Source organism: Vanacampus margaritifer, chromosome 8, assembly GCF_051991255.1.
Source record: "Vanacampus margaritifer isolate UIUO_Vmar chromosome 8, RoL_Vmar_1.0, whole genome shotgun sequence".
Lineage (NCBI taxonomy): Eukaryota > Metazoa > Chordata > Actinopteri > Syngnathiformes > Syngnathidae > Vanacampus > Vanacampus margaritifer.
In genome coordinates, this window is record NC_135439.1 from 14,441,984 (window position 1) to 14,457,131 (window position 15,148).

Here is a 15,148-nt window from a genome sequence, read left to right on the forward strand (position 1 = left end):
TGCTCCCAAAAATGTATAAATATGTTCTATTTTTAATGTTTTACGTGTCCCAAAGACGTTATGTTGTTGTTGTTTTTTATGCAAAAGCATACAGAAGGCTTTGATGCAACCTCTGAAGTGCAGAGAACGGTTGAAGCAATGGTAGTTATTACAAAAACGGCCAGCAGGTGGCAGCAGAGTATAAGAGATCAACCAGGGCCATGTTCCAGAAAGCTCTTTTCCCCACTGTTTTACACAGATTTGTGAATAATGATGAAACTTTGCTATATTCTAATGCTAAATGCTGCAAAACGGAAACAGAAATATACTTTCTTTTTCCTGATGAAAGAAGAGACTCTAATCTTTCTTTTGGTCGGTTCCATGTTTTTATAGCAATAGAAGAATCAGACAATACAAACTGTAAAAAATTACACTGCCAAGGAAACAGGAACTCAGGATATTCACACAGAGACAAAATGCTAATTATTGATTATTATTAAACTGATCTATACATTTTACCATAAAAGTAATATCCTGCTTGGCACTAACAAACAGGAGTAATACTGTTTGATAATTGAAGTCATACATCCTTGCTTTATGTTTTTCTTCTTCTTAAATATTTTCATACAGAGGAAAAATAGCAACACAGCGTAGCGCTGTTGCCATGAAATAAGTCATGTGAAATGTTGAAATCTCCCTGCCTGATAATCTTTGGTCTGTCGGTGTGCGGCACGTCACGTCAGACAAGTGCATATTGATGAAGTTGGGAACGACTGATCTTCTCGTGATTTTGTGAGGAACTCTGACTGACTCAGTGGCTTAGCGTTGCACTTTTTCTAGTCAGGGGTCGGAAATGTCAGACTTCCCGGAATTTAACATTTAAATATGTCTCAACGTATTAGGAAGGTTAGCTTGATAAGGATGACCTTATAAGGTCGTCGGCTCCTGCAGCCACACAACGGAGAGGGCTGCTACCTTTCAGCAGGCTTCCAGAAATTGGCCAATCAAAAGAATGTGGACTTAGAAGTGGACTCTTAAAGAGACAGGAGCGAAACATGTCATGAAAGCACTTTTTGACTTAAGTCCCTCAGCGGGACTAGCAGGGAGTACCAGAATGAAAATATGAAACAGAAAATAAGCAGATGTCTCCTTTTAAAGTGATAGGCACAACAAGACGATGTCTCAGTGGACATCATGCAAAACAGAAGCACTCAAAATATCTACAGAGTGATTTGTCACTGCTTTCGATTCTCATTCTTTTGAAGTCAAAGCAGGAACACCTGAAACGGAGTAGAAGGAAGAATGTTGTCAGCCAACCAGGGCAGGCTGAACTTCTGTTGCCCAATCCGAGCATGTGGAACATCTGGCACGCATGAACAGCAGGCATCTTGCGACTGAACTCTGACCTTACCCGCTTGGCTCGACTGTGCGCATTTTTCTTCTCGGCGTGTTTATTTCTCTTTCTCGTTTCTCCCGATGCATCGCTTCATCGCTCGCCGACATTAATCAGGCAACCATGTGTAGCATCTGATATGCCAGATGTTGTCGTTCACCTGTCCCGCTTCATCGACATAGCGTGGAGTACGGTGTCGCCCTGATGGCTGACATTCCTCATTTTATCTCTCATCTTTTGACAGCATGCCGGAGGACAGAGCGCAAGCAGCTAGATTAGCTTATATGCGGTTGTGTGTATCTATCCTGTGTATAACACGGGAGGCCAACACATACAATGAAGGTAAACCTAAAATGACGTCATGAAGTGAACCATTATAATGTACCCAGCAGTGAAAAATGAGGAAGTAGCAGATTGGTATGGAGTGATAAAAAAAAAATCAATGTTTGTTTGTTTTTCCAGCCATGCCAAGTCCATTGCTGACTCGGCACACTTCAACTGCTTCAAAAGCTTGGGTAGCTGGTTCTGTTGTTATTTATTAAAGAACAGATTGAATGGAGTTATTAAAAGAAAAAAAAAATCCTCAGAACTGCTCTTTTCTTGCTGCTGAACAAAATTTACAGAGGTCAATTGTATGTGTGTGTGTGTGTGTGTGTGTGTGTGTGTGTGTGTGTGTGTGTGTGTGTGTGTGTGTGTATATACTGTACTGACAGGAAGCTTCCCAGCACAATCAGTGTGTATTCAAGCCTGACTCCATACCCTCAGTTTCACACTAACATCCGTCCTGAGTGATTATTTTAAGCTCTGTCAGCAAATCCTTAATTCATCCTGAAACGCACGCGCACTTTTACTCACGCCGACAAGCATCTAACACACCCTTGCGTACCTCACGACGCGCACATATGCATATTTTGTGTGCACATCGTGTTTTACGTCACTAAACTGACACGACGGAAAACGGTGACTAGGGTGAAGAATCTGAAGATATTCCTGAAGTACGTTTCTCGCATTTGCGCATTGCTGTTATCTCCTTATGTGATCCAATTGAACTATCAAAATAGCTCTGTAAAATGTGATGTTCAATTTTGATGTTCATTATTGTGGTTGAAGTTTGCTGTTGTGTATAAATGCACTACATCATCCTGAGAGTCGTGTTATATATTCATTACCGCATTTTTCAAATCACCATATTATTAAGCGTGATATCAACAAACGGTTCTATTTTAAAATAATTTAATATTTTAAATGTATTTGATAGATTTAGCGCTATTGTGCTAGGTTACATCAAGTAGCGCCGCATGTCTCGCTTTCTTTTGTTCGCCGGGCAACTACCTAGCGGTTGCTCCGGTGGATCTTCCGACAGACAAAAAAAAAAGTTGGAACATCGCTAATCAATCTGGTGACAGATGATTGTGTTATTACTTTGGCTAATGCTAACTTGGTTGACAGGTAAACAGCTGTATTAAAAAAAAAAAAGCCAATGCACTCACCATTATACTACCTTCTTTGCTCGCATATGCCGCCAGAAAACCTTATCCTGCGTCGGGTTAGCCAGCGACCTTAGCATTAGGCTAGTAGGACTACATTTCCAGTGATTCTCAGAGACAAAGTAATTCTAGTTTGGGTATGACGAAAATAATAAACGTGATTAGATGCGGATGAGAATGAGAATGCAAACATAATAGCAAGTAATTTGAATTAAAGACGACAAAGTGGAAAGACGACACAAATCCATACATAAGGCGCTCCAGATTACAAGGCACATTGTCGATTTTTGATCAAATTAAAAGGATTTTAAGTGTGCCTTATAGTCTGAAAAATATGGTATCTTGTTCATCTATATGACAAAATGTTATTAGACACAACTCTCTGAAGGATGAAATGAAATTCGATATCACTGTAAACAACAAGCACAATAATAAACAATGTTACATGAATACCTCTCTGACCGTGTCGATGAAAACTCAGCATGATTATCCATGTTCAGGCAGATGAGATGAGCGCTTTTGTTTAAAGGCGTGTGATTAACTTCTTGTGGTTGTTTAATTCTACCAACGGAGCTGGCCTCTAAATGACAAACAGATGCTAAACATTCAACACAGACAGACATAATACTTTAAAAGTGACACTAATTTTAACAACTCCCTTCTCACCGCCATATTGACAAGGGGTAGGTAACACAAAAACGATCATGCTGTAACCACAATCACTCTGTTCTATCACTTTATTACCGATAATGAAGCACTTTACAAAGCTGTCATCCCGCTACATTCTATCATAACTCTCCATCAACAATACATCAGTCAAACACAACTGAAATAACAAGTCCGGGCATAGTCTTACATGCGCGCATACACACAAGCCTGTTTGCAGACAAACCCACTGCTGTGTCAACACCTTTCCTATTGTGAGCCAGTGAAAGCGGCTATTTATCCTCAATCATATGTTTCACTGGTTGCCGAGCAAACATGCGGCTGACTAACGTGCATGGAGGCAAGCAGACACCATTTCAGTTGATGGCCTTAGGCACGCACGCACGCACGCACGTCCCCTTTCAGGGTGAAAGATCATCATATCTGCTGCTGTGAAATTATAACAGATGCTGCTCCCAAATGCCTTTTCGGCCCATCTGTGTGTTGCTGAGAGTAAAAGAATCAATAAGAGTTATTCAAGCACAACATCAGACCGGACGGCTATACATATTGCTGAGTGTCTCAGACAGACCACAGAAACACCAAGATCAATACGGTTTATTAATGGCGGCATAGGGAATTTGGTTCACAGAAGCAGACGCTTATTAACGGCGGTGTGGAACAGCAACAGATGCAGTGCCAAAGTAACCTTGAATAGTTTAAAGTGTGTCAAATAGTCTGAAGGGCTTTCACATGCTCTAAAACGCTTCCTGTCCTTTTTCTTTTTAATACTATGGCGAGCTGGCTGATTGGTAAACCAGGAGCACTATGTTGGCTGAATAAATGCAGTCACATGGAGACTGTGACTGTGCCAAAATCCTGAGCGATCCAGAGCCTCTCTGAAAAGCAGAGTCGACCTCTGGATTCCATTCCAAGTAAGTGCTCCATGCGCTCCAAACGAGAGATGATAAGCTCATTCCTTAAATCCATGTATAACCATTTGCATCTGTGTTGGAACATTCCTACCACGTCCAGACTACGAAAGGCTCGCACTAATTTTCGGGCAATATTCTTTCGATTTTTTGTTACTCTGTGTGTGGCGTGTGTGTGTGTGTTAAAGTATTTGGACACCTGGCCATTACTTCTACAGATAGTGAAAATGGAAGACGTTTTGGGGCTGCTCGCCCTTTACAACTGGCCAGATTCGGGGCTTTTCTGATTAAGTGAGGTGTTCCCAGTCTGCCTGCGTGTGTCTACATGTAGTTTCACCATCATGCTGCAGAGTCTTATCAAGTTAAGCCATGAGGTGGGATTTACATTTATTTACCTTCCATGCTGCACCGTAAAAAGATTATTCCTGCTTCCCAGATTTAAGCAGACATAATATGACTTGATTCCAGATTTGGGAATGTATGTTATCATAATAGGAAGCAGATCGTTTGATACCCTCCATTAGCAGCTTGCAATAATGACAGACTGTGTGTAAGTGCATGTGTGTCTCTTTGGGAACAGGCTGGGAATGTTGCACCTTCTGCAGAGCCGCAAAATTACCGGAAGCAGTATAATGCACAGGTTTAATTCCAGGTTAGATCCGGGAAAACCACCACCACTGTTTACAGAGGTGCTGTTAAGTACTTGACAGGGCGGGTCGATGGACAAACATGAAGTCCACCGGAGACAGTGCTCACAATGCACTCCTGACAGAGAACCTTTTACTAAGGCAGCTCGACGTGACGCTTGCTCTAATAGTGAGTGGTGACTACAGTAGAACTCGGACTTGCACCAAAAATCTCCACTCACCAATCATGTTGTTAGCGGGTGTCATTCAAATGGATTTGAAGCATGTGCTTTTCGGAAAAAGAAAAATTCAAAAGATGAAAATCCAATTTGGAGTGCACTTTTTGAAACAGAAATCAGAGGTTTGAAACAATGTTGAGATGGGCTTCATTTGACTGTAGTGCTAAACAGTTGATTTAAAGCTCATTTTACTGGCTAACTATTCACATACACGCATGTACAGTTATGGGTGAAGGAAGGAACCCACTTCTTTACAGTTTGAGCCTACTTGTCTCATACAAGAGAAATCCTCCACACCGGCGGACATCGGTGGCATCATGCTAAGCTAACTAGCTGAGGAGATGTTCTCTCTGGGGTGAACGGCTTTCTTCTTCTTCTTCTTTTTTTTTTTTTTGCCATGGTTGACGGCCTAAAAGAACGGCTAACAGAGGTTTGAAACAATGCTGAGATGGGCTTCATTTGACTGTAGTGCTAAACTGTTGATTTAAAGCTCATTTTACTGGCTAACTATTCACATACACGCGTGTACAGTTATGGAAGGAAGGAACCCACTTCTTTACAGTTTGAGCCTATTTGTCTCATACAAGAGAAATCCTCCACACCGGCGACATCGGTAGCATCATGCTAAGCTAACTAGCTGAGGAGATGTTCTCTCTGGGGTGAACAGCTTTTTCTTCTTCTTTTTTTGCCATGGTTGACGGCCTAAAAGAAAGGCTAACAGGGGTTTGAAACACTGCTAAGATGGGCTTCATTTGACTGTTTTAGTGCTAAACAGTTGATTTAAAGCTCATTCAGTTGGCTAACTATCCATGTACACGCATATCCAGTTATGGGTAAATTAAGCTACTTCTTGACAGTTTGATGAAACCGCACTCCTCACAGAGCAACGTCAAACATATTGAACCCTCCATTAAAGGCATAGTACATGCAACAGTAGTTCAAGATTTCATTCGGATCTGAGTGCAAAAATGTGGATTCCATACTCTCTTTTCTATGTCCGCTTGAATCTCCAATCAATCCGTGCACAGCCCTATGGGTGACACTCCAAATTGTTAACAGATATGTGACTAGTAGCAGGGATGAGTTCCTGTGGGTGATTCTATCTGGTGGGAAAGATGCGTCCTATGGCCTCATGTTGGTTTGCTCGCACACCAATTTAAAGTAACACCCAAATACAACAAGAGGGGCAAGAGGTGAATTTTGGAGGACTGGGAAGAACCAGGCAACTTGCTCTGACCGGGAACATGAGAAGACCATGTGACAGAAAAGGTGGTGACCCATCTTATCTACCGATCTAGGCCAATTGCAGCAGTAGCCAATATCCTTTCTTCCAAAAGCCTCTCATCCGCTTTCCTGGCATACTTCAGCCCGCCACTAATACAAGATAGTTCAGTCGTTGCATTTCTATGGCCATAAGTTTTACGGTCACCAAAAGAACTGAGCCTGGTCTTATCTTCAACCAGTGTGGTACAGTACCTATAAAGAGCTAGAAAGAATGCAGCCTTGGAACTTATCATTACCTAAAAGGTGCAATAAATGTGAGGACAAATAGCATTGCTGAACTGGCATCACATGATCAAACTACAAAAGGAGTAGACGCAAGTTATGCCGGCTAGTTTTATGCCACACATGCTCGGCAAGTGGATAGGCTTAAGCGGTGACCTGATGTCACTGTTACCCAAAGAATACTCTTTATTAAGACTTAATTGATGGGCCTCTGTAAACTAAAAAAAAACACAGAATGCATCAAGCCCAATGTAGCACAAAACAATTCAGTTGCTTTTCAGCTTGCAGAGACATGATTGGTAGCCAATAAAATACAAAATGGGTGCACGTGGATTTGTTTCGACCATTACACATGGCAGCTTGGATGAATATTTATTCCTTTGAAAAATACAGCAGATTATGGATTCCATGCCAATTGTGTTTTCTGTTGGCTAATGTTAACTCCTGTCAGTTTAATTCTCAATTGTTGAGTTAATTGGCGGCTTGCACTAATAGGATGTCACAATATTTGTATTGCTCAGCAACTACAGTACTAACATTTCCTCACACCCTTTAATAGACAGAAATAAATCCAGTTTACCATTCCAAACCAAGACTATAAAACCTATGAGCTCTCACTCCAAGAGTGTATTGAAAATTGGTTTATCATTGTAGTTATAGTTTGTGCACCATCTAGGCATGTGTAACCTAACCTATAGCCTGTGGGCCATATAGACCTACAGACCGCAATAGTATTTGATCTGGCCCGGCATAAAATTCTAAAAACAAATAATACCGCACAGCAGCTATTAATTTTCTATTCCGGCGTTCTTCGTCATTACAGTCATGAATAACTAGAGCCTAGTCCTAACTTTTGCAAGTCACATTTCGGCAAACAATCAATCATACTTACTACTAAGGACACTTTAGTCTTAAATAACCCGAAGAAACATGTAACCCACACAACAGGGGTAACATACAAAATGTGCACAGAAGGGCCTGAGCCAAGATTTGAACCTGCGCTACCAACTATTAAAGAAAAATAATAACAATAACAAAATTTAACCAGAAATGACCCATGATACTAGGAAAAGGCCTCAGAGAATCTACACGCTATGACATCACAAAGGCATGATTATTCAATTCCATCTAGGCTTGAAGGGCACTACATTAATTGCAAAAAAAAAAATAATAATTCATACATCGTTAAATAAGTATTAAGTAGTAGAAGTATTGGACATCAACAGATGGTGGTGCAGGTGTACCTAATAAAGTGGCCAGGGGGTGCAGCAACCACTAGTGCGCCTGCCTGACGACAGAAGCATCCACAGACACAACCAATCGGCCCTTAACTCACTTCAGTGCACCGCATGTATTTATAAAAAATAAATAGTGGACGTTCAAGAAAAATCGCCGTTTAGTTGCAATGTGTGTGTTTAGGCACACATGCTCGAGCGGTATGCAGAACTGCCTGCAGCACAGATATGCGGGAGACGGTGAAGGGAGAGAAAACGCCCTGCCTTGTTCCATGTCGAAACAGCAAGCCTTCTGCTTGTCGTACATAGCTGACACAGTATACCGCGCGAGCTTTCACACCTCAAACAATCTGCTGGTGGTCAACAACACAGAAGCATGGTCTTTTTTCCTCTCCCCTTTCCGTTTTTGTTGGTAATTTGCGCTCAACATTAGGAGGCGAGCGACCACATGAGCACACGCTGGATCGTGGTTGCTACGACGATTCTATATAAATAGTGAGAGAATATGATGAGAAGGCAGTGAACCAACAAACAGCAGATGAAGCGACCAAAACGCGCGACCAGCAAATTCCCAAATTGCTCATGTAAAGCGCCGTTGCATCATCGCTTGAGATTTACGAGAAGCTTAAAAAAAAAAAGTTTTACCTTTAACTTGAGTTTCATATTCGGCCACGATCTCCTTGTCCTTTCGGAATTTGGCCGGAGACGTCATGGCTGGAGTTAGGAGATCAAACCACTTGTCCACGCTGTGAAGTCAATTTGTTCTCAGTTGGACAATAAAAATAAAGGACTGGGAAATATCCACGTTGCGGCTAGGTTACGGGGGAGTGAGGTGGGGGGGATCCAGATGAGAAAATGTGTCTCTTCGCTTGGTGTGCCCGCGGGTCCGTATTGTCTCCCTGCGTGTGCTCACTCAGGGTGCATTGTGAGTTTGGCGCTGCTTCTGCTGCTACACAATTTTCACGCGCGCCTCCCCTGAGCCACCGGCTGTGGTGCAAAGCGTTTAAAGTCCAAAGGGGGATTCATCCCCCTATAAAATGGACGGTAACTTGTTAGTATGCGCTTCAGAAACGTCCGCTAGCTTCTTAGGTCCCGCCTGAAGTGATCTCATCTGCTCACCCCCCAATGAAGAAGTGAGAGAGAGGAGGAACCGGTGGAGGGGCTGGCTGTTCCTCCACCCTACTGCGCAGGACATAAGGATGCACGCGTGTACGACGCTCTTTGAGGCAAAAGGCAAGGGTATACTTATCTAATACCAATCTTACAATTTGTGATGGTCAAGTGTATTTAAGAAGACACATGGTTGTGCTGCTGAGTCAAAACAGCAACAATTTTCTTATTCAATGACTGTCAGTCACCCGTATTCGTATCGTATCAAATGTAGACATCTAATGTAAAATTACTTTAAAACCGGTACGATATGGCAATTTGTTTTTCAATTTGTTGCATTCAAACAAAAATCCAAACAGTTCCTCGCATCTACCGGAAGTAGTCATCAACGTTACCAAGCTACAAAATACACATTTGCTTTATCTTGCCACAGAGTTGGAACTCCGATAGCTATATCGCTGATAACAGCAATGCCCAAAGAGTCAATAAAATACAAATTACAAACCGTTTTAAATTTCCGGTCAGTGAAAAACTTTTCTTATTGACACGAAGTCAGCCCCGCCTAATTTTTAGAACACGAGCGAAGGATTTTACAATGTGGTTGGCTATAACAGTTTAAATGACGTGGAAAGTAACCAATCAGCATAAGCGACAACTGAACATAGTCCCGACCAAGTGGAACGTATATCCAATTAAATTTGAGCATGACGATAAGTCTGACCAATCATGTGCTTCACTGTGGCGCACGCCCAATCAGAGCCAAGCCTGGGTTCTTTTCAAAGATTGTTTCAGGAAGTGGTTTTAAATACCAGGAAGTTGTAAACAAAAATGACAGTTACTCGGTTAGCTTTTAACTACAGCTGCGTGGACGCGGAACTGCTCGTGTAAACAATCGTGTTATTCGCCGCTTCTGGGTGTATTTTCAAAGTTGAGAACGACCGGCTTGTTCGTGTGACGTGTGATTGTTCGTGTGATTCCCCCCCGAGTGTGTACTGAATCGGGAAAGCTAACGTTAGCTACAGCTGCTCGACGAGGTAGGCTCACCGTCGCCTGTAAAGGAAATTTTAAAGTCACTCCTGTCATCCGTAATCGTAGAGAAATCGAACCACGTCACTGTTTTTTTTCTCCCCAGCTGCAACATCAAGGCGTCGTAAAACGCTAACGGCAGAGCTCCCAACGTCAAAGCAGGACGACCATGTCGACGGCCAATGCTAATTTCAAAAACAAGTGTGTCGCCCAGGTTAACTGCATCTTTTGTGACTGCGTGCTCTGTACGCGAGGCATGAAAGTAGTGCTTCTTGCAGACACCGAGGTTCAGCTGTTTTCGACTGATATACCTCCAAATAGGTAAGTGCTAATGAAGTTCGCTCTACTGCCAGCTTTTGTTTACATATACTCCATTGTTTCCCTGACAATAGCTAATTCTAACTGATGCCCACTGCAGCAACGAGAGTGATCGATACATTTTTGTCAGAAGTCTTTTCTGGGTGCCCGACCTCGCAACCATGTTTTATTTACCCGACACAGAACTGTTGACTTTGTGGCCAGCTGCTACTCGACTGAAAGTTGCAAGTGCAAATTGAGAGATATTGCATGTATCAAGTGGTATGTATAAGCAATTTTCTTTCTCTGTAGTTCATACAGCTATTATTGAAATTCTTTTAATAGCAGTAAACAACACAGAAAGCATAAGCATTTTCAGACATTGCATTACGCTGAGAGGTGTTTCTAATGTTTTGTCCAAAATAAGAAACATATAAAACCGCTCTATTCGCATAATTAAATCTTGACAATGGATCTGCTTGGATTGTGAAAGTTTTTGTTTAAACATTACAGAGTAGTCAAAGTATGTTGTGTTTCTTTTGTCTGCAGTTCCTTTGTTGTTGTTCCATGCAGGTTGAAAACAAACATCTGTTTCACAGCCGATAGTGGAGTTAGAGTGCTTTTCCGTTGTTTTTGTTGCAAAGTGCTGACTCATGTTTCTGCTTTATTTTCCTGCACAGTGGTAATGTAGTTGGCTATCATGTTGTGGCCCCCTGTAAACCTTGCCTGCTCTCCTGTAATAACGGACACTTCTGGATGTTCAACAGTGATGCTGTTTCCACTGTCAACAGATTGGATGCTACAGGTCTGTTTAAGCAAGTATGGTTGGAAGAGAACGTCAATGCTGAAAAGTAGGGACATACTAATTGTATTAAAGGACACATGCTTTTTTTTCACCATTTAAAAGTTTGCAGGTATCTTACTAACATGTACAAGCTTTCGTCAAAATAGCTCAACTGAAAAGATTATAAGCAATTTTACAACTTTTTTTTGTCTTGCTCCAATTCGCACAAAAAAAAAGAGACACTTCTCTGATCGGATTGGATGAATACAGTATATTTTGCATGTATGCGTTATACACTTTTTTTTTTATTTTAATTTTTTTCAATAGACCTTTTCACCATGATATCACACATACTAGACATAATGAACATTCAGACATAGTTCCACAAACACAGTATAAGACTAGTGGGGATGCATACTGCATAGAACATATTAATGTAGAGAAAATAGTATTATATTGTAAAAAATATTATTATTTGTTTACTTCCCTTTTAAGTATGTTTTTCTGATGAATTTGAGTTTTTACATTTGGAAGCAGTATCAATATTTTCTGCTCACTACATTTGTAAAAATAGGTGTATTTGTTTTTTTCCACCTCTGAAGGACAGCAAGACAAAAATCAAGATGTAAATAGAAGTGTATTTTTTTTCATTTGTTAACCTTTGCAGTTAGAATGTGCAGGACCTGTTGTCAGTTAAGTGCTTATTATCCTGTCAGAACTTATCTTGCAGCAAAACTGTGTCCAGTGAATTATTTTTGTTTCTCAGTATGAGCACTATGCAAGTTAACTCACTCACTGCCATTGACGGCTATAAACGTCAAAAAATCATTTTAACTATTTCTATTAGTTTAACATTTTTTTTCCCACTTTTGTTAACCAGAGTATGAAAACCTAGATTTGTTTTATTGTACTTTTAGAACCGATATAAAATTTGTGATTAATCGTGAGTTAACTAGTGAAATCATGCGATTAATTACAATTTAAAAAAAAAAGAATCACCTCTTGCCCCTAATTTTTAATGATAAAAAAAAAAAAAATCACTTTATGGCAGTGAATGAGTTAATCACAAATTTTATATCTGTTCCAAATGTACAATAAAAAAATCTAGGTTTTCATACTCTTGTTAACAAAAGTAGAAAAAAGTTAAACTAATAGAAATAGTTTAAAATGATTTTTGGACGTTTATAACCGTCAATAGCAGTGAATACATTTTACACGCAAAGTATTTATCATTATTTTTACACAAGTAGCTGTACTTAAGCACAAAGTGTAAGCACTTTTGCCACCTCTGTGTATCCAAAGTTCCCACCCCTTAGAAACAGTGGTTTGAAAACTTGACAACTCCTCCTTGTTTGCAGGTCTCAATCTGCTCCTGTGGGGAGATCTGCCCGAACTGGATGACAGTGAAAACGAGGAACCAGAAAGCCCGTCAGAGGAGGAATGCATCAGGTAAAGATGGACATGGATGACCGGAGAGGTGGAACAGGACAGGTGGGAGAAAAAAGGAGACCTTAAAGTGTAATTTAACTCCAAATCACGTAGGACTTAAAGGTGCTGCTTTGTTTAGGCTAAAATGAGGCCACGGTACACCTGAAGCCACGCCCTGATCAGTGATGTCGCAGCAGGTGTTAGGCCTTGGACAGCTGGTTGAACACCTGCTCTGACACACAGGGGATTAGTCAGGCCTGAGGGATGGTACACTCCAAAGGTTGACTCCCCAGAAAAACAGCACAGTGGTTGTGCTTGTCTCTATGTAAAGCAAGCACTCCACCTTTGCAATGTTTTCATCTGTACTAATGATTCACCTGTAATGAGTAGCGTTCCACTTGCATCCTGTGGGTGGCAGTAGCGAGCAAGAAGAACCACTCATTAAAATTTAATGATTTTAACCAGTTGTTAAATCTTATCTTACATTAATTAAGCTTGGCTTTCGGACATGATTCCAGTACATCAAGTATAATGAAAATCGATTTAACAGTGGAGTGTGAAACTGCGACTGAATCCGTGTGTTTCTTTGAATGGGGAAAAGTAGCACAGTGGATTTAAAAGACAAGCGATGCGTGGGTAACACAAAGTGGTATTGTAGAGTATGTGATTCATTCATTGATATGAGCAAACTTATATGAACCATTTATTACTGGATGTGTGATGCTGTGACACTGCCTGAACTATTTATTGAGCACATTTGAAAAAGATGTTTGTTATCTTTTGTTTTGTATGTCGCCACATAACAGGAGCACCTCAAGGGTGGACCATTTCAAAAAATTTAAATATTGACTTATGGGTTTCCATCATAATACAGTGGATTCCAGTGGTGTGATGCCAGGATTTCTTATAGGAAATATTGGGGAAAATAATTCATTAATGCCAGTGACAAACTGTCACTATCTTAAAAATGTATGAGCAAGTAACATTTTAACTTTTAACTTGTTATGCAAGTGTGTAAAAAAAAAACAAAAAAAAACAGACAAACCTAACTGTAACAAAACTGTCACATTGATAATCTTTGACTTAATATGACACTCTTAATGTGTAAATAAGTGACGCTGTAGTATTAATATATTAAACCAGTAAAACACTCTTAACCACTAATGACAAAGTTGCATCACATGTGTGCCTGGTGCATCTAACTTTTAGAATAACGTGTGTATAAAGAATTTACCACCAAAGAAATGCAAATGTGTTGAAACAATAAAACACTGTACCTGAGTGATCAGCTAGGCATTTTTTTCCCTGAGAAATTTGTTCCATTTCTGAATTGTATGATCATTGTAGTTTTTGCCATTTGAGATTTGAGTATTGTATTGGCCATAATCTGTTTTAATAATTGAATATTGGGCCTCAGTGGATCTATTTTTTTAATCTTTCTTTTTTTTTTCTTACATTGTTTGGAGTCTGGTTATGACGAGGCCACGTTAAGATGCTGAAGTTGGCAGTCCTTTGTGTCTTCTGTATGTATTGAATCAGACACGATTGTCGTTTTGCAGTTGTCTTTGTCGGTTGTGCGTGCATGCAACTTGTGACCGACTACCTCTGTAACAAATACTGTCATTGTAGTGAACCACTAGAACTGTTATTTATTAAGTCCTCAGGACACAATACTTACAACCACATGTTTCTGTTTTGTTTACAATCTTTGTTTACAAATGCATTGGCTTGTAATGTGCATTTAATATAATTTATATTGCGTTTGTGATGTTTTTTATATATCTATATATATTTTTTTTTTTTACGGTGTGTGTGCTGCAAGAAAATATCATTTAGAGCTTCCTCTGGCTAGGAAAAAAAGTCACATGATAATCTAAAAAGAAAAACTATTTAAATGTGTAGGAGGTGAATAATTTGAATTACTTGCCCTGCTGAAAATGTATATTTTGGAATTGCACAGAAATTGCATTGGTAGTTTGGAAAACTGATCATTGTTTTGTATGCTTGTTAAATTAATAAACTTTTATACAATAAAATTACTTCTGATAATGTCATGTGTATTTACCCATTCACTCATTATGCGTACCACTTATCCTCACTTGAAATCATGAAAAAATTGACAAGTATACCCACCCTCCCCGTGCCCGCAAATCCCCTCCTTTTGGAGTTGTTTGATATGGTGCATCAACAACTTTACAACAACAAATTTAAACCCATCTTCAAGGTATAACATCAGACTTGTGTGTGTGGTGGGGGGGGGGGGGGGTAAGTCAAAATAATTGTGCACTAGTAATAAATAGTTGGCGGGCAGAATATGTCCCGAGGTCTTTTTAGTTTGACACCCGTGCCCGAAACCCTCTCCAACCCAAAAATAAGTTATTGAGTGGCGTAAATGTTTAAGGTACTCGTATCAAGTGGTCTGATAATGTTTTAGCTAAAAGCTCTACTACCCTCTGGTGGA

At 40.2% G+C, this 15,148-nt stretch overlaps 2 protein-coding genes across 3 annotated transcripts in view; one reads left to right on the top strand and one right to left on the bottom strand.

Moving 5' to 3' along the window:
* srgap2 (SLIT-ROBO Rho GTPase activating protein 2) overlaps positions 1–8,893 on the bottom strand; it is a 62,788-nt gene extending 53,895 nt beyond the window's left edge. The window contains exon 1 of the mRNA XM_077572676.1: positions 8,688–8,893. Within this exon, the coding sequence (XP_077428802.1) occupies positions 8,688–8,754 (67 nt within the window). The 5' untranslated portion in view covers positions 8,755–8,893. The remainder of the gene's footprint in view (positions 1–8,687) is intronic.
* Positions 8,894–9,038: 145 nt separating this feature from the next.
* On the top strand, positions 9,039–14,738 carry LOC144056165 (protein FAM72A). Of its 2 annotated transcripts, none has more exons than XM_077572678.1 (5): positions 9,039–9,275; positions 10,285–10,499; positions 10,680–10,757; positions 11,156–11,280; positions 12,618–14,738. In XM_077572678.1, the coding sequence occupies exons 2-5, from the start codon at positions 10,348–10,350 to the stop codon at positions 12,710–12,712; spliced, it is 450 nt and encodes a 149-aa protein (XP_077428804.1). In that variant the 5' UTR covers positions 9,039–9,275; positions 10,285–10,347; the 3' UTR covers positions 12,713–14,738. The 2 variants fall into 2 exon arrangements, with proteins under 2 accessions (XP_077428804.1, XP_077428803.1); XM_077572677.1 differs by lacking the exon at positions 9,039–9,275 and adding an exon at positions 9,669–10,186.
* The last annotated feature ends 410 nt before the right edge of the window (positions 14,739–15,148 follow it).

What these genes read in the sequence shown, in the direction of transcription:
- LOC144056165 (XM_077572678.1), top strand. Translation starts at nt 10,348, where the DNA reads ATGTCGACGGCCAATGCTAATTTCAAAAACAAGTGTGTCGCCCAGGTT. An exon ending in GATATTGCATGTATCAAGTG is followed by an intron (nt 10,758 to 11,155) that starts GTATGTATAAGC and finishes TTTCCTGCACAG; the next exon opens with TGGTAATGTAGTTGGCTATC. An exon ending in CAACAGATTGGATGCTACAG is followed by an intron (nt 11,281 to 12,617) that starts GTCTGTTTAAGC and finishes CCTTGTTTGCAG; the next exon opens with GTCTCAATCTGCTCCTGTGG.